Source organism: Aulonocara stuartgranti, assembly GCF_965226115.1.
Source record: "Aulonocara stuartgranti genome assembly, chromosome: 7".
Lineage (NCBI taxonomy): Eukaryota > Metazoa > Chordata > Actinopteri > Cichliformes > Cichlidae > Aulonocara > Aulonocara stuartgranti.
In genome coordinates, this window is record NC_138945.1 from 55,310,867 (window position 1) to 55,335,065 (window position 24,199).

Sequence of the window (24,199 nt, forward strand, 5' to 3'; positions counted from 1 at the left end):
GAATTACATCAGTCTCATCATCTCACTTTTTGAGCATTTGCTGTATGTTAATCCAAAGCTACTTATGCTGATTACATATACATCCCATCATGTAGTTAAATCTTAACTTAAATGTGAATAAAGTTACCTGGTAAGACAAAGCAGACTGTCTTAGTGTGTAAACCCTTTCATATCTACACATCTTTGACAAATGTTTACTCAAAGTATGATTCAGTGATTCATAGATGTATTTTACATCAGCAAATTTACTTATGTCAATGAAAGATACAGAGGCCAACCCACAGTTTAAATTCTCTGGGCTGGTCTTTCTGACAATGACGTGAGAAAAGCATGCAATCCTTGTTTGACAATGTGTCGTTCTCATGAAAATCTGTCCTGAAAGTGTTCCATAATAAAAACAAACAAACTGTATGACAATTCAGTTTAAAATATTTTTCTTTATAATGTTGATGTTTGTCCAAGATTACCATTAAAACTGAGGTATGGAGCATGAGAGAGGGAGTGACAAAATATATCATGACTCAAACAGATGAAGATGAAATGTTGTTATAAGACACTTCATGGGTGTGATTTTAATGTAGACAAAAAGGTGAACAACCAGGATGCATCTTCTGCTCCTCCTAAACTGCAAACATCAAATGAACTATATTACACGGCCCTTTCGGTGAGGTATCAGTTGGTGCACCTTTCCCTCTCTCTGGACAGGGATTGCTCAAAGCCATGAGGTCAGCCAGCATGCAGCTAGAATGGGTGATACCATGGCTCAGCCTTTGCCTTGGCCTATCAGCAGCCACCATTGGTATGTAGTCTATTGTAACACAAAGAGAGTGGTATCCATGACTGTGTGAAGATGAAACTTTCATTATTTCAGCTTTTTTTTCCTTCTGTTTTGTGTTACATTAAGATGAACAGAACTCAAGTACAAGTCATATTTGTCTTCTGACATAATGACGATATGTAGGTGTTATAACTTTTATCTTCTTTTTCTTCTTTTTAAGTCACGGTTCAGGACACTGGAAAAATTCCAGTAATTACAGGTAATTTTTTTTTCAGAGACAAAATAACGCAATGAATAAATAAATGATTAACCATTACACTAGTGTAATGACTTATTTTCTTTCAAAATAGTAGTGAGCCCATCTCACAACAACCAGTTCTGCAGCACATGGGGAAACTACCACTTTAAGACATTTGATGGGAATTTGTTCAGGCTTCCATCCACTTGCAGCTACATCTTTGCATCCCAGTGTAAGGCAGACTACAACAGTTTCAACATTGAGCTCCAACGACAGGAGTCCGATATGGTTACCACCATAAAGAAAGTCACAATGAAACTGGATGGTGAAGTTGTGGAATTAGGCAATGGATTCATCAAAATCAACAATGAACCGTGAGTCTGTCTTACAAATGTGATTTTTCATTGACAGCTGATGCACTGGTTTAATAGACGATTAATATTTAATCTAACTATGATGATTTTTTTTTTATTCCTTATAGTGCTAAAATACCCTTCAGTCGGGGTGGCATTTCAGTAGAAAGCATTGCATCCTATGTTAAAGTTCAGGCAAAGCTGGGATTGGTCTTAATGTGGAATCAAGAAGACTCCCTCTGGGTATGCTTTTTACCTACTGTGTTCGACGCCACTAATGTTTCTGAAGTAATCTATAATAAATAAATTATGCTGATTATAATTACTAAAGAAAGCTAAGTGGATTTTGTGCTTGATACAAATAAATCTCATATACTGCAGATTATAGTTAATAAACTGTATATTATAGTGAACAAATAACTACCAAAGTGTGCTATATGATTTAAACACACTGTGTGTGTCGTGTATTGCTACAGAAATGTTGAGTTTTTTAATTAATATTACCTTTAGCACAGGTAAAAAACAGCTTTACCAGAGTATTCCTCACTGCACTGTATTATTCAAATAGTAATTATAGATTTCATCTTTATTTCTGCATTTAATTCATATCTAATTTTTGAAATGGTTTTAAGGTTGAACTGGATGCAAAATTCAGAAATCAAACTTGTGGTCTGTGTGGTGACTTCAATGAACTGAATAATGAGTTCACAAATTCAGGTAAGAACTAAATCCTAAAGCTTAAAGAAGACTACAATCCAATTCAGTGATCACACTTGCTAAAACATAATTTCCTATTAGATACAGGGGCTTCTTACTGTATTGAAGAATATGGGGACAAGTGGAAAATCAGTGGTCTGTCTGACAATTGTGAGACCACGTCCTTTAAAGCTAAAGAGTCATGTGAAGTTCCGGTATGTCAAATTATTTTTGCTTGGAAGTATCTTACATATATTTAAATGCATGATATTAAATGCATAATAATCTTTGACCAACAGGAAGATCTCTGCCAGAAACTGAAGACTGAAAGTGCATTTGACAGTTGTCAAGGCCTGATTGAAACCAAGTCCTTCATTGACGCCTGTAAGGAAGATCTGTGCTCCTGTGTCAGCAATGATACGTCTTGTGTGTGTGCGACCATGTCAGAGTACTCCCGTCAGTGTGCTCATGCAGGCGGGACACCAGGGCAGTGGAAGAACCCAGATTTCTGTGGTAAGAACATAAACAAGGGGATTTGTTGTTTTCACTGTACTAACATCCAGTAGCGGTTTCAGATACGGGCGATACGGGCGGTTGCCCGGGGCGGCATCATGGTGGGGGGCGGCATCACGGGCACCGGCAAAAAAAAAAAAAATGCTCGTACTCATGCTGCCCTGACGTCAGCCAGCGCTTATTGGGAATGGCATAGGCACCGATTGGTTTTCTATTGCCCATTTGCTGGGAGAAAGGGCGCCCTTCCTGCTGCTTGCTGTGCAGAGAGGGGAGGGCGGGTGATTCTGTGACCGGCTGGAGCAGCATCTAATAACCAACTCGCAAAATAAAACAAAATAAAAACAAACCAACAAACACGAAAACACCAGACATTATGATACAGACTTATAATTTGCACCGATGTTTTTTCGAAATTCTATACACAAAAAGTGAGCGCGAGAGCCCTCGGTGCGCCTGCTTGCTGCTGAAGTCAAAGTAAACTTTATTGCCATCTCCACTACATACAGTCCAGTATATAGAGAGACGAGACGACGAGGCTCCAGTTACAGCAGTGCAAGTAAACAAACAATAAATATAAGAAGAGTAAGAAAATAAATCTACACTTTAGGACTAGAGGTAAAGGGATCAATAACAATTTAAAAATTTCTGAAATCTCATAAATGCACCCTAGACAAAGTGAATCTGTGAACTAAGGTGTAGGTGTGTTAGATCATGTTGTGGTGATCCTTGGGTTGAGGGATGGGTGTTCATACTGGAGTACAAAATTAAAACCAATGGAAATGGACAAGAAGTGTTCGCCCAAGGCGCCAAACAGGCTAGGACTGCCACTGCTAACATCACAATTACTTGTTTATTAATTTTAATTCTAACTTTTGTGTGCTTAAAAGGAAAATCATGCCCCTTCAACCTGGAGTATAAGGAATGTGGTAATCCCTGCATGGACACTTGCAAAAACCAGGGCACAAACAAAGTGTGTAGTGAACACTGTGTTGATGGATGTTTCTGTCCATTTGGTAAGTTTTGTAGCTTCTAGAGGATAATATTCTTTCTTTTTTTTTAAAAATTGGGGCTAGTATGTATTCACTATTATAATTCTTAGGTTATCACTTTTATTCTTTAAATGTATTATTTTTCCTTTTGACACTCTATAGTGTATTTGTGAAGCTAAATTGGATAATATTTGATCAAATGTTGCCATCCTGGGTTGCAACGTTTACCACAGTGAAATCTAAGAAAATTTCTTCTTAGGTCTTTTTAGCCCATTGGGAAAGTGAGGAAAGTGAGGACATCTATGTTAAAAAATAGGAACATTTGGGGCCTCAAAATGTGCCGATGACATACCCATCAGACCTAATGGTGATTTTGTGTATTATCATAAAACTATCTGTTTCCAAAGGGACTGTGTTGGATGATGTCACACATACTGGGTGCATCACTGTTGACAACTGCAGCTGCCCGCATAATGAAGAAATATACCAACCGGGGCAATCCTACTCCGGGCCATGCAAGAGCTGGTAACTGTATCATTTATAACTTCATATCTATATTCACACTGGTTTATGAAGATGAACTGACGGACCTCTGTTTAACAGCACCTGCAAAAATGGTGAGTGGATCTGTAATCTTAAAGACTGCCCTGGTGTTTGTTCCATCCTGGGTGGCTCTCACATCACCACCTATGACGATAAAACGTATATGTTTCACGGAGAGTGTTCTTATGTTCTGACAAAGGTGAGGTGAAACAGAAAATAACTTTCTTTTGTTTTTTATATTATTTTTATTGTTATTATTCACAAACATGTATTATACATGTAAACTACATGTGTAAGTGCATTTTTGACTTTTCAATTTTAGGAAATCAAAGGGACTTTCAGCCTTCAAGGCGACTTGGCTAAATGTGAAAAATCTGATAAATCAACTTGTCTGGCTTCAATCACTCTACTACTGTCAGATCATGTGGTAAAATATGTGTATATTTTTATCCAGTTTATTTTGTTTTCCAATGGTTCAGATGGCTTTTCTGATATAGTAATATACTTTGTCCTATAGATTGTTAAAATTGATGCCAGTGGGCGAGTCTTTTACCACACACTGCTCACTCAGCTTCCTCTCTTTTTGGGTGAGCACTTGTTTATCTTTTAGTGAATGAAATCTCAACATTTAAATGAGTCTCATCATTTAATTTGAAAATATATACGTATAAAATATATTTCCCTTTACAGATGATATCACAATTTTCCACCCATCTACATTCTTTCTTGTAATGCAAACCACCTACGGGCTTGATGTTGAGATTCAGCTCACACCTGTTATGCAGGTCTACATCAAAGCCAGTGTATCTAATAAAGGAAAACTCGTCGGTGGGTTTGGATTTTGATTGGTTTTGGGATTAAGTTTAAAGTGTGAAGATTGTTATGTTACACCATGATCATCTTTATCCAGGTCTGTGTGGAGATTTTGATAACGATGGATCACAGGACTTCAAAACAACCTCCGGTATAATTGAAAATACAGCTTGGACATTTGCCAACACATGGAAAACCAAGCCAAACTGCCCTGACGTGACAAATATACTCGGGGACCCCTGTAGTTTGAGTACAGAAAAGGGTAGGTCACAGTCATCATGCTCTATGTTTTGTTGATGGCTTATCACTTTTTAAGTAAACCTGTTTCTTTCTGTAGAGGAATATGCCAAACACTGGTGCTCCCAGCTGTCAGACCCAAAAGGTGTTTTTTCACCGTGCCATCCTGTGGTACACCCAGTAGAGTATCAACTTGTAAGCAGGGATTTCTTCTTTTTTGTAATCAAGTGTATGTTTTTATTTTAATTATTTATTAGCTTTAACTGATGATTAAGCTTTTTGCTGTTTCTCTTCGCAGAATTGTATTTATGACACCTGTGCCTGTGAAAAAAGTGAGGATTGCTTGTGTGCTGCTTTGTCCGCCTATGTTCATGCATGTGCTATTGAAGGTGTATTATTGACTGGATGGAGGAACAACACATGCCGTAAGTTTAAATGAAATTATCTACTACAATAAATCATATCTGTCTCTGTTTAAACTGTAAAGGGTCCTTTTTTCTTCCAACAGAGAAATACACAAATGACTGCCCACCTACTTTTGTGTATGACTACAAAATGACAAGCTGTGGTCGCACCTGTCGCTCTCTTAGTCAGTCAGATTTAACATGTGGGGTTGATTTTACTGAGCTTGATGGCTGTGGCTGTGCTGAAGGAACTTATCTAAATGAGAAGAACGAGTGTGTGTTACCCTCACAATGTTCCTGTTACGCTGGAGACACAGTGGTGCATCCCGGGCAGGTTACTACACTCAGTAATGGACAGACTTGGTATGTTTTTCCATATATTCTGTATTTTTATTAATTCATTAATTTAGTTATTTATTTATTTTGTGTTTTGATGATGTTTGATGGTTAACATAAAGTAGATAAGAACAAGGGAAGAGAAAACACCAATAATTTAGTATGCTGTGAAGTACTGCACTTGTGCTTGCCAAGATGTTTTTTTGGTGCCTTTATACTTGTAGAAGAGTATGCGATTGATTGGTTGTACTTTGCCCTACAAAAGTCTGCCTAAAGTGGAGTGAAATTGTGGCCAATATATGAGACAAAAACTGTAAACTTGTTACATTTCTATTTTTTGTCTGGAACTTTTTTTCCATGTCCATTTTTCATGGGGCAAGATATTTGATACTCTGAAACCAGGTACTAGTAACCAATGTTCCTTCTAATTTTTTATGTGTCTGAGCAAACACACAAACTCTCTGAGCGGTCCCTTGGACCACCATAAGCAACATTAGACGTGTGCACAGCATTGAATCCATCCAAGTTACATGGTTTATTAAAATAATCAAATTACAGCATTTACATTTATGTTGGAATACTTTTAATTAACTGCTTTAATCCACTTACAATGAAAATTTTAAAAATAAATCTTGTTCAAGACCTGTGTAGTATGTTAACACTATTGGAAGTAAAAATAACTTGAACTCCAATTTTGAAAACACAATTTTTTATTATTATTTTTTAAATAAAGCTCTGACTGTATTATGAGTATGCGTCTGTGGTCTGGGAGAGAGTCTTGTAACTCTCTGTCTGTAAAATACAGTATACGATGACCAATGTTGGGCAATTAATTATATAGTTCTTCAAAAAAATGAGTTTTGCAAACAACTAAATTTTTTGCAGCTATTTACCTAAAAATGCAGCCAAGGCGTTTAAAAAAAACAAAAAAAACAAAACATTTCAAACTACTTACAAAACAATCAGCTGTTCTGCATCAAAGAAATAAAGGTGAACATCACAAGCCTGCAGACCTGGCAACAGGAGATGTATCACTCCTGTAACACCTGTAACATTCAGCAGTTGCCTCATTGTTCTGACACACACAACAAAACTAGTGACTACACTACACACTAACTACACAACACATTAACTTCAGACTCCAAACACACGAAACATCGTAAATCTCTCACATCTCCAAACCCCGCCGTCACTCCTAAAACTTCCCCCCTTCCTAAACATCTAAATGTCATGCTGCCAACATTTTTAGATTGGTCAACATGGTACATTTGTCCACCAATAGGAAAGGATGGGGCGGGGTTAGTTTTGTTTTTGCTCACATCATTGGCTGGAGCAGCCACTTACTGACTCACACTACAAAACAGAATAAATAGTTTTAATTCCAATTCAGGTTAGATTTTTTTGGTGCGCAACACAGATTTTCTGTGTGCGGAGACCGTGCCAGCAGTGTGCGATTACACACACTCTTAGAAGGAACATTGCTAGTAACCATTGAATCCAGTTGGATGTAACATCGTTTCAAGTTGACATTGGGCCATAGCAATGCAAATGTGTGGGTTTTGATAGGGTGAAGCAAAGTCAATTAAATACAATAAATAAAATTACGTTTTTTGCTTTACAGTAGTTAGCCTTGGGGGTCCTAAAAACACCATTGTGCACCATTTCAAATATTCTTGTCAAATAGTCCAGCTTGATAATTATTGATATTATTGTGAGATGTAAAATAAAACTGTATTATTGGCAAATTATACATTAAGTAACAAACTGAAGCCACTGTGAAGTGGACATGGACACACTCAGAAAATGGAGACATGCCACACAGTCCAATGTGAATCAAAACAAGCATGCTAGACACACTTGTCAACAAAAGATGGCAGTAATTTAAAGGACGAGTGCAAATAAATAAGAAAAGTTAAAAAAGAACATTGTTTGAGATGAAATGAAAGAGAAATTGCTTTCACTTTGGTAGTTTTACTTGATAGCTATTTTTAGGCAGGGGCAGGGCATGCGTGTTTGGCTTCTTTGTTTTTTAACCCTGTTACAAAACAAATAACTCATTTCATTCAGCAAGTGGACTCACTTAACTCTCAGGGCCTATGCAAATGTGCAAAGAAGTTAAGATTCTGGCAAATTCAAGTTTCATTATATCAAAGAACTTTATTGCTTCACTGATGTGGTTCAGCTTGTGACATGCCCAAGTATCACCAAGTGAAGTTGTCCCAGGAATGTTTAACCTGAATACACACAGCTGCAATTGATACCTTGTTATTTCATTGAACTGATACAATGCATCTCTTTTCTTTGTCTTGCCTATCTTCATTTATGTTTCAGCTCTTGCTATGGTGGAGAATTAACCTGTTCAGGAAAACAAGTGATTCAAAGTAGGTACAAAGTACTTAATTACTGTTCATTAAATGGTTATTTCTACTGAAAAGCAAAGTATAAGTAAATACAACCATACAGTTGTGTCCCTTTAAAGACACTGTCATTGTTCTCAGCATGCACAAGCCCAATGGTTTTCCTCAACTGCTCAAATGCAAAGCCGGGAGAAAAGGGATCTGAGTGCCAAAAAAGCTGCCAGACACTGAACAAACAATGTGTAAGACTGAGAAGCTGATTCATAACTGCCACACATGGACATTACAACAGCATAATCAGTTATTAAGCATATTGATGAAATATGTCTCTGTTATCCTGAACAGATCAGCACAGATTGTATCTCAGGATGTGTATGTCCTGATGGCCTGCTATCAGATAATAATGGAGGCTGTGTAAAGCAGGAGGACTGCCCCTGCCCATATAATGGACAATACTATAAACATGGACAATCTGTTAAAGTAGACTGCAATACATGGTGAGGGCTTTTTTTGTTCTTCTTGGGGTTTTTTCTAACAATTTCCTGTTATTTACTCATCCATCAACTCTGTTTAAATAAAGAGTATATTTTAAAAACACACTAAATAATACTCAAACTCTGGTGTCCCCAAGCATGTTTTTCACATCACTGAAACTTTTTTTTTTTTTTGGGGGGGGGGGGGGGGGGGGCTTTGGGAATAGTTATTTAACAAGATTTAACTTCCCTTTTCAAATCTAAGCACATGCAAAAGCAGCATATGGGAATGTACAGGTCAAGACTGTGGTGGAACCTGTACCATTTATGGAGCAGGGAATTACATCACTTTTGATGAATCAAGATTTGCCTTTAGTGGAGGCTGTAGCTACATCTTCACCCAGGTACAGTCTGCACTTACGTTTAATCTTTATGACCTGTTAAAATCAGTCCTGTGATACTGACATGAGAATCCTGCAGGATTCCTGTGGAGGTGAGAACGGCACCTTTCAGGTACTGACTGAGAGCATCCCCTGCGAAAATGCTGAAAGCGTCTGCTCCTTTGACATCACGCTCTATTTAGGGGTATGTAAATATGAACAGAAATTGCATTTACAAGTTGTTTTTTTTAAAAAGATAGATACCTTAATAATTAATAATTATGCATTACAGGCACCTTCCTTATCTGTTTTTAAATCACGTCTTAAAACATATTTATTTACCTTGGCTTTTAGCATAGCAGGACTTGTTGATGTCTCTTAATATGTTTCTTATTAATTATATTATTTTTAATTTTAAGATATTTTATATGTAATTTAAACTGTTTCCTCTCTGTTTTATATTTGTAGCACTTTGGTCAACATTGTTGGATGTAAAGTGCGTCATAAATAAAGATGCTATGCTATGCTATGCTATTACCTCATTATTATTATCACTATATGAGAAAATGGGTTTTTTGAAAAAGAAACAGGGTACACAGTGTTGTCGTTAATATAGTGAGTTGGACTGTGTGTTTCAACATGAGCCCTGTTCTATTTTTGAAAATTAAGCATGGCAAAAAATTAAATATTAACCTTTTGCTGGGTACTGTAATCTTGTGTACAATTGTTGCAAATCCATACGTATTAATGTTCCTAAATGGTCACATCGTTTTTCACAATTCCCAATTAGCATGTTTTGTTTTTAACAGAACAGTGAAATTCGTCTCTCAGATGAACATATCAAAGTTTTAAAAAAAAACAGTGGGGAAGAAATACCCTATCAAGTCCACACTTTGGGTTTATATCTCGTCATTGAAGCGAAGAATGGCCTTATTGTCATTTGGGATAAAAAGACAACCCTCATGATAAAACTCAGATCTACATTCAAGGTCTGTGAGCACACACACACATACACACATACACATATATAGATAGATAGAGAGATAGAGAGATATAAACAAACTTGTTCTTTTCTTAGGGCAAAGTCTGCGGTCTGTGTGGAAATTTTGATGGAAATATCAAGAATGATTTCACTACCAGAAATAAAGAAGTTGTGGTTGATCCCCTTATATTCGGAAACAGCTGGCAAGTGTCACCTAGCTGCTCAAGTGCACAAACTCCAAAGGATGCATGTACACTGTACTCACACAGACAGGCATGGGCAGTGAAGCACTGCAGCATTATCAAGAGTGCAGTATTTGAGGCCTGCTATTCAAAGGTAAGTGTTTATGAATGTAAGTAAACGTTTAGGCTATAATGGACCAAAGTCACTCTTTACTTACATTTACAATTACTTATTCCAAAAAGGTGGATCCCCAACAATATTTTGATGCCTGTGTGAGAGACACGTGTGCCTGTAATTCAGGAGGAGATTGTGAGTGTTTCTGTTCAGCTGTAGCAGCTTATGCAGCAGCCTGTAATGAGGCAGGAGTGTGCGTGAAATGGAGAACTCCCACCATCTGCCGTGAGTGTTTTTTTTATTTTTCTGTGACAAGATACATATAAAATGCAAAGTATAATAATAACTGTCAGCATGAGCTAAGTTTACAAATAAGGTTTAATGTAAAATCGAGTTCATTGTTATTTATGATTTATTATTTTTGTTTTATTAGCTGTATTCTGTGATTATTACAACCCTGATGGACAGTGTGAATGGCACTATAAGCCTTGTGGAAGATCATGCATGAAGACATGCAGAAATCCCTCTGGAATATGCTACAATCAACTTCCCGCATTAGAAGGTATGCATTGTAAGAAAAGGAAAGTACATGCATTTGTAGGTTCATAATTATACAGCCAGGCATCACTGACCATGTCTCCTCCTTTTAAGTAAAGTAGATAATGTAGTGTAAATGTGCCCCCATGTTCAACGACTGTTTGAAACCAGCTGTATTGGTGTCCTATATCTACCTTTTAGCTAATTTACTGACAAAATACTTCAGAAACTGGTGACGGGGGCTGCTGCTCTCACTGACATCATGATATTATTAAATTAAATTAAAAAATTAAAGCACCTCGAGGCAACTGTTGAAATGAAATAGAATTTAACTGAATTGAAAGAAAGAACGATTGGATTTTAACCACACATTTATTTCTAAATAAATAAATACGAGGACATCACAAGTTTTTTTTTAACAAAATAAAAAAGCAGTCAAAAAACACATGTTTGAAATAATATTGACCATCGACAAAAGAACAGACCACATTATTAAAACACAACTGAGAGAAAAAATCTGTCAAATGATCCACCAATTAATAAAACAGAAATTCAGCTTTAATATTTAACCAGTAAAATGACCATTTGAAAATGGTCCAAGCTTTAAAAAGGCTGTTATAAAACATTGGCATTTAATAAGAAGATGAGATCAAATTACAATTTCATAAAATTATCCATTCCCAACTATCCCATTCCTCTTACAAAACACTAGTTACTGGTTTCCTGAAAACATGTTCTTCCCTTCCCATCAGGTATTTCTGAATTAGCTGCATTCTGAAAGCTGCAGTTCTGCTCTCTAGGTGAACTAGTCCGTGTCCACCTTTTTCTTTGTGCAAAAAAAGCACAGCCTGGGATATCCAATGTCAGTTATCCCAAAAAAACTTGATCATCAAAGACTGAATTTATTTAATAATAATGAAGGGGGCTCTAAACAAGTTAATCTATGCCACAATAAAAAACAAACTTAGTTTATAATATATTTATAATAGGAACCCTGCCTTTATATGACATCTGCGGTAACAACCATCTCCACTTCCCTAACTTCCCCTCAATTCTTGTTTAGTGTGTCTTCATGTCCCAGTTACACACCCAGATACTTCAAACATCCTCTTTTCCATTTCAAACCACCTGGAAGTTGTGGGACCCCAACAATATGACATCACAATGAGCTTGAGACCTCCAAAATATCTTTGACTAGTGACACATTATCAACAATAGACCTGCCTGGCACGCCGTAGGTTTGTGTTCAGTGGACAACATGATTCATCACCTTCTTTGGTCTGTTTGCCAGCACTTTTGACAGTGCACATTATAATCAGTGCACAATAAAGAGACAGGCCACCAGTCCTTAATATAGTGGAGATCACCTTTCTTTGGTAAGAATTAGAGGTGGGAATCACCATACAACTCACGATACGATATTATCACAATACTTAACGCACGATACGATATTATTGCGATTTTTTTTTTAAATATTTTGCGATATTTAAATTCTGCACATAAAGGTAAACTTTGATATTAGATCAAATGAATATTGATAAAGTCTCACACTCAGTCTTTCTCTCATTTCAGTCAGTTTTATTGTTGACAAACTGAACGGTTTGTATTAGTCTAGTCCAACTTAACTGAATGCAACCATCTGGTACAATTATAGATATTCTGAACTATGCAATTTATGAAAACTATGCAGCCCCTTCAGCAACTGAAGAATTTGAAAGTAAATTAAAAAATATATAATTTTACATTAAATAAAAAAGTCAACATGAAGTCAACATGCTCTGGAGTCAGAGCATGTTGACTTCAGAGAAAAAATTGTTTGTAACAAAATATCGATTTCTGCTGTCCCTGTATCGATACATTATTAGCAAACAAAATATCACGATACTACACAGTATAGATTTTTTCCCCCACCCCTAGTAAGAATGTTAGAACAGCTCTCATGTAGCTCTGAGGCAAAAAAAAAACTTCAGCAAAGCCCTTCTCAACAACCTCCATTATATCATCACAAAGGTCAGACCAAAAAGCTTTATTAAATTCAAATGGGAGTCCATCTATGCTGGAGGCCTTCCTTACTGGCATACTTTGTAAAGCAGTATGAACTTCTTTTAATGTTAGAGGCTCCCCCAGCTCCTTGATGAACTCCTCAGAAACTCTGGAGAGACTAGTGCAGAAGTTATTAAAAGTCTTTTAAAAGCTATAAAGATCTATAAAGATTTATTGCTGAGATTTATTGCTGATAAACAGAGGAATGTTGCAATATGGACTTAGCTGGCATGGTTAAAGGAGAAACTGACAAAAAAAATATAATTCACCAAATTACACTTTTAAATTACATTTTGCCTTCTCCATACTGTCAACAAAGATCACCACTACGCTATTTGTCTGAGCAGCAGATTTAATGCTGCTTTGACCCGAAATTTCACCCAACACCAGACTACACTCCTCGATCTTAAAACCATGTTGTCTCATAAGTTTAGTGAAGTCCATTTTGGCAACTTGTACGCCAACTAGCCAAAACGCTGGTATTACGCACTCAAAAAAAATCAGCAACACTCACTTAAACTCTAAGCAAACAATCAATTCTAAATATAATACCCAGTAAAACACACACACACACACACACACACACACACACACACACACACAACAGGTAGAAAAGTAAAGTTAGAAGCAAGTCCTCAATCTCTCAGTGAGACTCACCACATGCTCCACTACCACACTCCCAGCATGCACTTCAGAGAGTAAGGAAGAAAGAATAAGGATTTTATTTTTTAAATTTGTGTTCAGAGCAGTCACAGCATGGGAATCCACTGTGAAAAGCATAATACTTTGTACTGTGGCGTTACCTATTGTTTTACTTCCACTTCTCAGAGTTGTTCAAAATGGTTAGGCTAGATTTCATGCATGCACCTATTTTGTGTGAGGTTTGAAAATTTACAGTGATATCTCAATTCTTAAGGCTGCTATCCAACTTGCCCACCTGAAAGGCCTTATTTGGAAGAAGTAACCATGAAATGTGTTGATACATGTGGATGTTATGATGATGAAGGGAAATATTACGACAAAGGGTTCAAATTCTATATGACGCATGATGGAAATGGAACCTGTTTCTCTGCTATTTGTGATGGAAATATTACAAGAATAATAGAGCCTTGTACAACTACAACTATATCTCCAACACCGTTTACTTTCACTTCTACAGGTAAGATTTAATTCTTTTAATATTTTTTATTTAACTCTAGCAAAAACAAAAGTATAACTAAATGTTGTATTTTTTCTACACTCCCAGTAACAACAACAGAGAGGCCCACTACAGAAACATTTCAAACGACTTCTACTGTTATAACAGAGGCTGTCACAACAATTTTAACTCCCACAACACAAATAACTTCTCCATGGTCTAAAACAACACCATTACGAACATCGACAACGTCTCTACCAACTACAACCATAGTCACAGAAACAACAACAACCACATTTTCACCTCCCACTACAACAACCACAGGAACACCTCCCACAACAACCACAAAAGGAACACCGCTCACAACAACCACCACAGGAACACCTCCCACAACAACAACTACATTTTCACCTCCCACAACAACAACCACAGGATCACCTCCCACAACAACGACCACTGGAACACCGCCCACAACAACCACAACAGGAACACCTCCCACTACAACCACCACAGGAACACCTCCCACAACAACCACAACAGGAACACCTCCCACAACAACAACTACATTTTCACCTCCCACAACAACAACCACTGGAACACCACCCACAACAACCACAAGAACACCTCCAACAACAACAACCACAGGAACACCTCCCACAACAACAACTACATTTTCACCTCCCACAACAACAACCACAGGAACACCTCCCACAACAACAACTACATTTTCACCTCCCACAACAACAACTACAATTTCACCTCCCACAACAACAACCACAGGTTCACCTCCCACAACAACAACTGCCACAGGAACACCTCCCACAACAACAGCGACAGGATCGCCTCCCACAACAACCACCACAGGAACACCTCCCACAACAACAACCACAGGAACACCGCCCACAACAACCACAGAAACAACCACTACAACACCTTGCAATGACTACGAGTGTACATGGTCATCCTGGAGTAATAAGAATTATCCCAGTAGTACTCCAGATGGTGGAGATTATGAATCCATCGCTAACATTACTGATCTGGACCTGAGTGTGTGCACAAAACCTGTGAAGATACAATGTAGAGCTAAAGATTTCCCAGATATGTCGCTGGAAGACTTAGGTCAAACTTTAATATGTGACCAACAAGATGGACTTATCTGTCATAACAAAGACCAAGTTTTTCCTCCAAAATGTAATGACTATGAAATACGAGCTTTATGTTGCCGTTATACTTGTGTGTCTACCACAACAACAACTGTATCCACAGAAAAAACAACCACAGGAACACCTCCCACAACAACCACAACAGGAACACCTCCCACAACAACAACCACTGGAACACCTCCCACAACAACCACAACAGGTTCACCTCCCACTTCAACAACCACAGGAACACCTCCCACAACAACCACAACAGGTTCACCTCCCACTACAACAACCACAGGAACACCTCCCACTACAACCACCACAGGAACACCTCCCACAACAACCACAACAGGAACACCTCCCACAACAACAACTACATTTTCACCTCCCACAACAACAACCACTGGAACACCACCCACAACAACAACCACAAGAACACCTCCCACAACAACCACAACAGGTTCACCTCCCACTACAACAACCACAGGAACACCTCCCACAACAACAACCACAACAGGAACACCGTTCACAACAACCACCACAGGAACACCTCCCACAACAACAACCACTGGAACACCGCCCGCAACAACCACAACAGGTTCACCTCCCACTACAACAACCACAGGAACACCTCCCACAACAACCACAACAGGTTCACCTCCCACTACAACAACCACAGGAACACCTCCCACTACAACCACCACAGGAACACCTCCCACAACAACCACAACAGGAACACCTCCCACAACAACAACTACATTTTCACCTCCCACAACAACAACCACTGGAACACCACCCACAACAACAACCACAAGAACACCTCCCACAACAACCACAACAGGTTCACCTCCCACTACAACAACCACAGGAACACCTCCCACAACAACAACCACAACAGGAACACCGCTCACAACAACCACCACAGGAACACCTCCCACAACAACAACCACTGGAACACCGCCCGCAACAACAACTACATTTTCACCTCCCACAACAACAACCACAGGATCACCTCCCACAACAACGACCACTGGAACACCGCCCACAACAACCACAACAGGAACACCTCCCACAACAACCACCACAGGAACACCTCCCACAACAACCACAACAGGAACACCTCCCACAACAACAACTACATTTTCACCTCCCACAACAACAACCACTGGAACACCACCGACAACAACAACCACAGGAACACCTCCAACAACAACAACCACAGGAACACCTCCCACAACAACAACTACATTTTCACCTCCCACAACAACAACCACAGGAACACCTCCCACAACAACAACTACATTTTCACCTCCCACAACAACAACTACAATTTCACCTCCCACAACAACAACCACAGGTTCACCTCCCACAACAACAACTGCCACAGGAACACCTCCCACAACAACAGCGACAGGATCGCCTCCCACAACAACCACCACAGGAACACCTCCCACAACAACAACCACAGGAACACCGCCCACAACAACCACAGAAACAACCACTACAACACCTTGCAATGACTACGAGTGTACATGGTCATCCTGGAGTAATAAGAATTATCCCAGTAGTACTCCGGATGGTGGAGATTATGAATCCATCGCTAACATTACTGATCTGGACCTGAGTGTGTGCACAAAACCTGTGAAGATACAATGTAGAGCTAAAGACTTCCCAGATATGTCGCTGGAAGACTTAGGTCAAACTTTAGTATGTGACCAACAAGATGGACTTATCTGTCATAACAAAGACCAAGTTTTTCCTCCAAAATGTAATGACTATGAAATACGAGCTTTATGTTGCCGTTATACTTGTGTGTCTACCACAACAACAACTGTATCCACAAAAAAAACAACCACAGGAACACCTCCCACAACAACCACAACAGGAACACCTCCCACAACAACAACCACTGGAACACCGCCCGCAACAACCACAACAGGTTCACCTCCCACTACAACAACCACAGGAACACCTCCCACAACAACCACAACAGGTTCACCTCCCACTACAACAACCACAGGAACACCTCCCACTACAACCACCACAGGAACACCTCCCACAACAACCACAACAGGAACACCTCCCACAACAACAACTACATTTTCACCTCCCACAACAACAACCACTGGAACACCACCCACAACAACAACCACAAGAACACCTCCCACAACAACCACAACAGGTTCACCTCCCACTACAACAACCACAGGAACACCTCCCACAACAACAACCACAACAGGAACACCGCTCACAACAACCACCACAGGAACACCTCCCACAACAACAACCACTGGAACACCGCCCGCAACAACAACTACATTTTCACCTCCCACAACAACAACCACAGGATCACCTCCCACAACAACGACCACTGGAACACCGCCCACAACAACCACAACAGGAACACCTCCCACAACAACCACCACAGGAACACCTCCCACAACAACCACAACAGGAACACCTCCCACAACAACAACTACATTTTCACCTCCCACAACAACAACCACTGGAACACCACCGACAACAACAACCACAGGAACACCTCCAACAACAACAACCACAGGAACACCTCCCACAACAACAACTACATTTTCACCTCCCACAACAACAACCACAGGAACACCTCCCACAACAACAACTACATTTTCACCTCCCACAACAACAACTACAATTTCACCTCCCACAACAACAACCACAGGTTCACCTCCCACAACAACAACTGCCACAGGAACACCTCCCACAACAACAGCGACAGGATCGCCTCCCACAACAACCACCACAGGAACACCTCCCACAACAACAACCACAGGAACACCGCCCACAACAACCACAGAAACAACCACTACAACACCTTGCAATGACTACGAGTGTACATGGTCATCCTGGAGTAATAAGAATTATCCCAGTAGTACTCCGGATGGTGGAGATTATGAATCCATCGCTAACATTACTGATCTGGACCTGAGTGTGTGCACAAAACCTGTGAAGATACAATGTAGAGCTAAAGACTTCCCAGATATGTCGCTGGAAGACTTAGGTCAAACTTTAGTATGTGACCAACAAGATGGACTTATCTGTCATAACAAAGACCAAGTTTTTCCTCCAAAATGTAATGACTATGAAATACGAGCTTTATGTTGCCGTTATACTTGTGTGTCTACCACAACAACAACTGTATCCACAAAAAAAACAACCACAGGAACACCTCCCACAACAACCACAACAGGAACACCTCCCACAACAACAACCACTGGAACACCGCCCGCAACAACCACAACAGGTTCACCTCCCACTACAACAACCACAGGAACACCTCCCACAACAACCACAACAGGTTCACCTCCCACTACAACAACCACAGGAACACCTCCCACTACAACCACCACAGGAACACCTCCCACAACAACCACAACAGGAACACCTCCCACAACAACAACTACATTTTCACCTCCCACAACAACAACCACTGGAACACCACCCACAACAACAACCACAAGAACACCTCCCACAACAACCACAACAGGTTCACCTCCCACTACAACAACCACAGGAACACCTCCCACAACAACAACCACAACAGGAACACCGCTCACAACAACCACCACAGGAACACCTCCCACAACAACAACCACTGGAACACCGCCCGCAACAACAACTACATTTTCACCTCCCACAACAACAACCACAGGATCACCTCCCACAACAACGACCACTGGAACACCGCCCACAACAACCACAACAGGAACACCTCCCACAACAACCACCACAGGAACACCTCCCACAACAACCACAACAGGAACACCTCCCACAACAACAACTACATTTTCACCTCCCACAACAACAACCACTGGAACACCACCGACAACAACAACCACAGGAACACCTCCAACAACAACAACCACAGGAACACCTCCCACAACAACAACTACATTTTCACCTCCCACAACAACAACCACAGGAACACCTCCCACAACAACAACTACATTTTCACCTCCCACAACAACAACTACAATTTCACCTCCCACAACAACAACCACAGGTTCACCTCCCACAACAACAACTGCCACAGGAACACCTCCCACAACAACAGCGACAGGATCGCCTCCCACAACAACCACCACAGGAACACCTCCCACAACAACAACCACAGGAACACCGCCCACAACAACCACAGAAACAACCACTACAACACCTTGCAATGACTACGAGTGTACATGGTCATCCTGGAGTAATAAGAATTATCCCAGTAGTACTCCGGATGGTGGAGATTATGAATCCATCGCTAACATTACTGATCTGGACCTGAGTGTGTGCACAAAACCTGTGAAGATACAATGTAGAGCTAAAGACTTCCCAGATATGTCGCTGGAAGACTTAGGTCAAACTTTAGTATGTGACCAACAAGATGGACTTATCTGTCATAACAAAGACCAAGTTTTTCCTCCAAAATGTAATGACTATGAAATACGAGCTTTATGTTGCCGTTATACTTGTGTGTCTACCACAACAACAACTGTATCCACAAAAAAAACAACCACAGGAACACCTCCCACAACAACCACAACAGGAACACCTCCCACAACAACAACCACTGGAACACCGCCCGCAACAACCACAACAGGTTCACCTCCCACTACAACAACCACAGGAACACCTCCCACAACAACCACAACAGGTTCACCTCCCACTACAACAACCACAGGAACACCTCCCACTACAACCACCACAGGAACACCTCCCACAACAACCACAACAGGAACACCTCCCACAACAACAACTACATTTTCACCTCCCACAACAACAACCACTGGAACACCACCCACAACAACAACCACAAGAACACCTCCCACAACAACCACAACAGGTTCACCTCCCACTACAACAACCACAGGAACACCTCCCACAACAACAACCACAACAGGAACACCGCTCACAACAACCACCACAGGAACACCTCCCACAACAACAACCACTGGAACACCGCCCGCAACAACAACTACATTTTCACCTCCCACAACAACAACCACAGGATCACCTCCCACAACAACGACCACTGGAACACCGCCCACAACAACCACAACAGGAACACCTCCCACAACAACCACCACAGGAACACCTCCCACAACAACCACAACAGGAACACCTCCCACAACAACAACTACATTTTCACCTCCCACAACAACAACCACTGGAACACCACCGACAACAACAACCACAGGAACACCTCCAACAACAACAACCACAGGAACACCTCCCACAACAACAACTACATTTTCACCTCCCACAACAACAACCACAGGAACACCTCCCACAACAACAACTACATTTTCACCTCCCACAACAACAACTACAATTTCACCTCCCACAACAACAACCACAGGTTCACCTCCCACAACAACAACTGCCACAGGAACACCTCCCACAACAACAGCGACAGGATCGCCTCCCACAACAACCACCACAGGAACACCTCCCACAACAACAACCACAGGAACACCGCCCACAACAACCACAGAAACAACCACTACAACACCTTGCAATGACTACGAGTGTACATGGTCATCCTGGAGTAATAAGAATTATCCCAGTAGTACTCCGGATGGTGGAGATTATGAATCCATCGCTAACATTACTGATCTGGACCTGAGTGTGTGCACAAAACCTGTGAAGATACAATGTAGAGCTAAAGACTTCCCAGATATGTCGCTGGAAGACTTAGGTCAAACTTTAGTATGTGACCAACAAGATGGACTTATCTGTCATAACAAAGACCAAGTTTTTCCTCCAAAATGTAATGACTATGAAATACGAGCTTTATGTTGCCGTTATACTTGTGTGTCTACCACAACAACAACTGTATCCACAAAAAAAACAACCACAGGAACACCTCCCACAACAACCACAACAGGAACACCTCCCACAACAACAACCACTGGAACACCGCCCGCAACAACCACAACAGGTTCACCTCCCACTACAACAACCACAGGAACACCTCCCACAACAACCACAACAGGTTCACCTCCCACTACAACAACCACAGGAACACCTCCCACTACAACCACCACAGGAACACCTCCCACAACAACCACAACAGGAACACCTCCCACAACAACAACTACATTTTCACCTCCCACAACAACAACCACTGGAACACCACCCACAACAACAACCACAAGAACACCTCCCACAACAACCACAACAGGTTCACCTCCCACTACAACAACCACAGGAACACCTCCCACAACAACAACCACAACAGGAACACCGCTCACAACAACCACCACAGGAACACCTCCCACAACAACAACCACTGGAACACCGCCCGCAACAACAACTACATTTTCACCTCCCACAACAACAACCACAGGATCACCTCCCACAACAACGACCACTGGAACACCGCCCACAACAACCACAACAGGAACACCTCCCACAACAACCACCACAGGAACACCTCCCACAACAACCACAACAGGAACACCTCCCACAACAACAACTACATTTTCACCTCCCACAACAACAACCACTGGAACACCACCGACAACAACAACCACAGGAACACCTCCAACAACAACAACCACAGGAACACCTCCCACAACAACAACTACATTTTCACCTCCCACAACAACAACCACAGGAACACCTCCCACAACAACAACTACATTTTCACCTCCCACAACAACAACTACAATTTCACCTCCCACAACAACAACCACAGGTTCACCTCCCACAACAACAACTGCCACAGGAACACCTCCCACAACAACAGCGACAGGATCGCCTCCCACAACAACCACCACAGGAACACCTCCCACAACAACAACCACAGGAACACCGCCCACAACAACCACAGAAACAACCACTACAACACCTTGCAATGACTACGAGTGTACATGGTCATCCTGGAGTAATAAGAATTATCCCAGTAGTACTCCGGATGGTGGAGATTATGAATCCATCGCTAACATTACTGATCTGGACCTGAGTGTGTGCACAAAACCTGTGAAGATACAATGTAGAGCTAAAGACTTCCCAGATATGTCGCTGGAAGACTTAGGTCAAACTTTAGTATGTGACCAACAAGATGGACTTATCTGTCATAACAAAGACCAAGTTTTTCCTCCAAAATGTAATGACTATGAAATACGAGCTTTATGTTGCCGTTATACTTGTGTGTCTACCACAACAACAACTGTATCCACAAAAAAAACAACCACAGGAACACCTCCCACAACAACCACAACAGGAACACCTCCCACAACAACAACCACTGGAACACCGCCCGCAACAACCACAACAGGTTCACCTCCCACTACAACAACCACAGGAACACCTCCCACAACAACAACCACTGGAACACCACCCACAACAACAACTACATTTTCACCTCCCACAACAACAACCACAGGATCGCCTCCCACAACAACGACCACAGGGACACCTCCCACAACAACCACCACAGGGACACCTCCCTCAACAACCACCACAGGAACACCTCCCACAACAACCACAACAGGAACACCGCCCACAACAACCACAACAAGAACACCTCCCACAACAACCACCACATTTTCAACTCCCACAACAACAACCACTGGAACACCTCCCGCAACAACCACAACAGGTTCACCTCCCACTACAACAACCACAGGAACACCTCCCACAACAACCACAACAGGTTCACCTCCCACTACAACAACCACAGAAACACCTCCCACAACAACCACAACAGGAACACCGCTCACAACAACCACCACAGGAACACCTCCCACAACAACAACCACTGGAACACCGCCCACAACAACAACTACATTTTCACCTCCCACAACAACAACCACAGGAACAACTCCCACAACAACCACAACAGCTTCACCTCCCACTACAACAACCACAGGAACACCTCCCACAACAACCACAACAGCAACACCTCCCACAACAACAACTACAATTTCACCTCCCACAACAACAACCACAGGAACACCTCCCACAACAACAACTACAATTTCACCTCCCACAACAACAACCACAGGTTCACCTCCCACTACAACAACCACAGGAAAACCTCCCACAACAACCACAACAGCAACACCTCCCACAACAACAACTACATTTTCACCTCCCACAACAACAACTACAATTTCACCTCCCACAACAACAACCACAGGTTCACCTCCCACAACAACCACCACAGGAACACCTCCCACAACAACAACCACAGGAACACCGCCCACAACAACCACAACAGGAACACCTCTCACAACAACAACTACATTTTCACCCCCCACAACAACAAGTACAATTTCACCTCCCACAACAACTACCACAGGATCGCCTCCCACAACAACAACCACTGGAACACTGCCCACAACAACAACTACATTTTCACCTCCCACAACAACAACCACAGGATCGCCTCCCACAACAACAACCACAGGAACACCGCCCACAACAACCACAACAGGAACACCTCTCACAACAACAACTACATTTTCACCCCCCACAACAACAAGTACAATTTCACCTCCCACAACAACTACCACAGGATCGCCTCCCACAACAACAACCACTGGAACACTGCCCACAACAACAACTACATTTTCACCTCCCACAACAACCACCACAGGAACACCTCCCACAACAACAACCACATTTTCACCTCCCACAACAACCACCACAGGAACACCACCCACAACAACAACCACAGGAACACCGCCTACAAAAACCACAACAGCTTCACCCTCCACTACTACAACCACAGGAACACCGCCCACAACAACCCCTAAAATAATTACAAATACAATGGTAACAACAACAACAACAACACCACCAAAACCAACTCCTCAATGTCTGTGTAAATACCAGAATCATTCATTTTTTGCTGGTAAGTTTTGTGCTTCTTTCCTCGTTGTTGTCCATGCAATAATTATTTAGTTATTAAACTTTA

General features: G+C 41.3%; 1 protein-coding gene across 1 annotated transcript in view; it reads left to right on the forward strand.

Annotated features, from left to right (window-relative positions):
* The first annotated feature begins 691 nt into the window (after positions 1 to 691).
* LOC309710831 (uncharacterized protein) overlaps positions 692 to 24,199 on the forward strand; it is a 31,101-nt gene continuing 7,593 nt past the window's right edge. The window contains exons 1-28 of the mRNA XM_082540638.1: positions 692 to 799; positions 999 to 1,037; positions 1,129 to 1,390; positions 1,498 to 1,612; positions 2,002 to 2,086; positions 2,168 to 2,280; positions 2,365 to 2,578; positions 3,466 to 3,591; positions 3,975 to 4,092; positions 4,171 to 4,309; positions 4,433 to 4,537; positions 4,628 to 4,697; positions 4,801 to 4,938; positions 5,021 to 5,185; positions 5,261 to 5,355; positions 5,459 to 5,585; positions 5,669 to 5,927; positions 8,232 to 8,281; positions 8,399 to 8,499; positions 8,603 to 8,754; positions 8,996 to 9,134; positions 9,211 to 9,315; positions 9,920 to 10,099; positions 10,189 to 10,428; positions 10,518 to 10,674; positions 10,823 to 10,951; positions 13,886 to 14,128; positions 14,216 to 24,136. Coding sequence (XP_082396764.1) covers positions 721 to 799; positions 999 to 1,037; positions 1,129 to 1,390; positions 1,498 to 1,612; positions 2,002 to 2,086; positions 2,168 to 2,280; positions 2,365 to 2,578; positions 3,466 to 3,591; positions 3,975 to 4,092; positions 4,171 to 4,309; positions 4,433 to 4,537; positions 4,628 to 4,697; positions 4,801 to 4,938; positions 5,021 to 5,185; positions 5,261 to 5,355; positions 5,459 to 5,585; positions 5,669 to 5,927; positions 8,232 to 8,281; positions 8,399 to 8,499; positions 8,603 to 8,754; positions 8,996 to 9,134; positions 9,211 to 9,315; positions 9,920 to 10,099; positions 10,189 to 10,428; positions 10,518 to 10,674; positions 10,823 to 10,951; positions 13,886 to 14,128; positions 14,216 to 24,136 — 13,666 coding nt within the window. The 5' untranslated portion in view covers positions 692 to 720. The remainder of the gene's footprint in view (positions 800 to 998; positions 1,038 to 1,128; positions 1,391 to 1,497; positions 1,613 to 2,001; positions 2,087 to 2,167; positions 2,281 to 2,364; positions 2,579 to 3,465; positions 3,592 to 3,974; positions 4,093 to 4,170; positions 4,310 to 4,432; positions 4,538 to 4,627; positions 4,698 to 4,800; positions 4,939 to 5,020; positions 5,186 to 5,260; positions 5,356 to 5,458; positions 5,586 to 5,668; positions 5,928 to 8,231; positions 8,282 to 8,398; positions 8,500 to 8,602; positions 8,755 to 8,995; positions 9,135 to 9,210; positions 9,316 to 9,919; positions 10,100 to 10,188; positions 10,429 to 10,517; positions 10,675 to 10,822; positions 10,952 to 13,885; positions 14,129 to 14,215; positions 24,137 to 24,199) is intronic.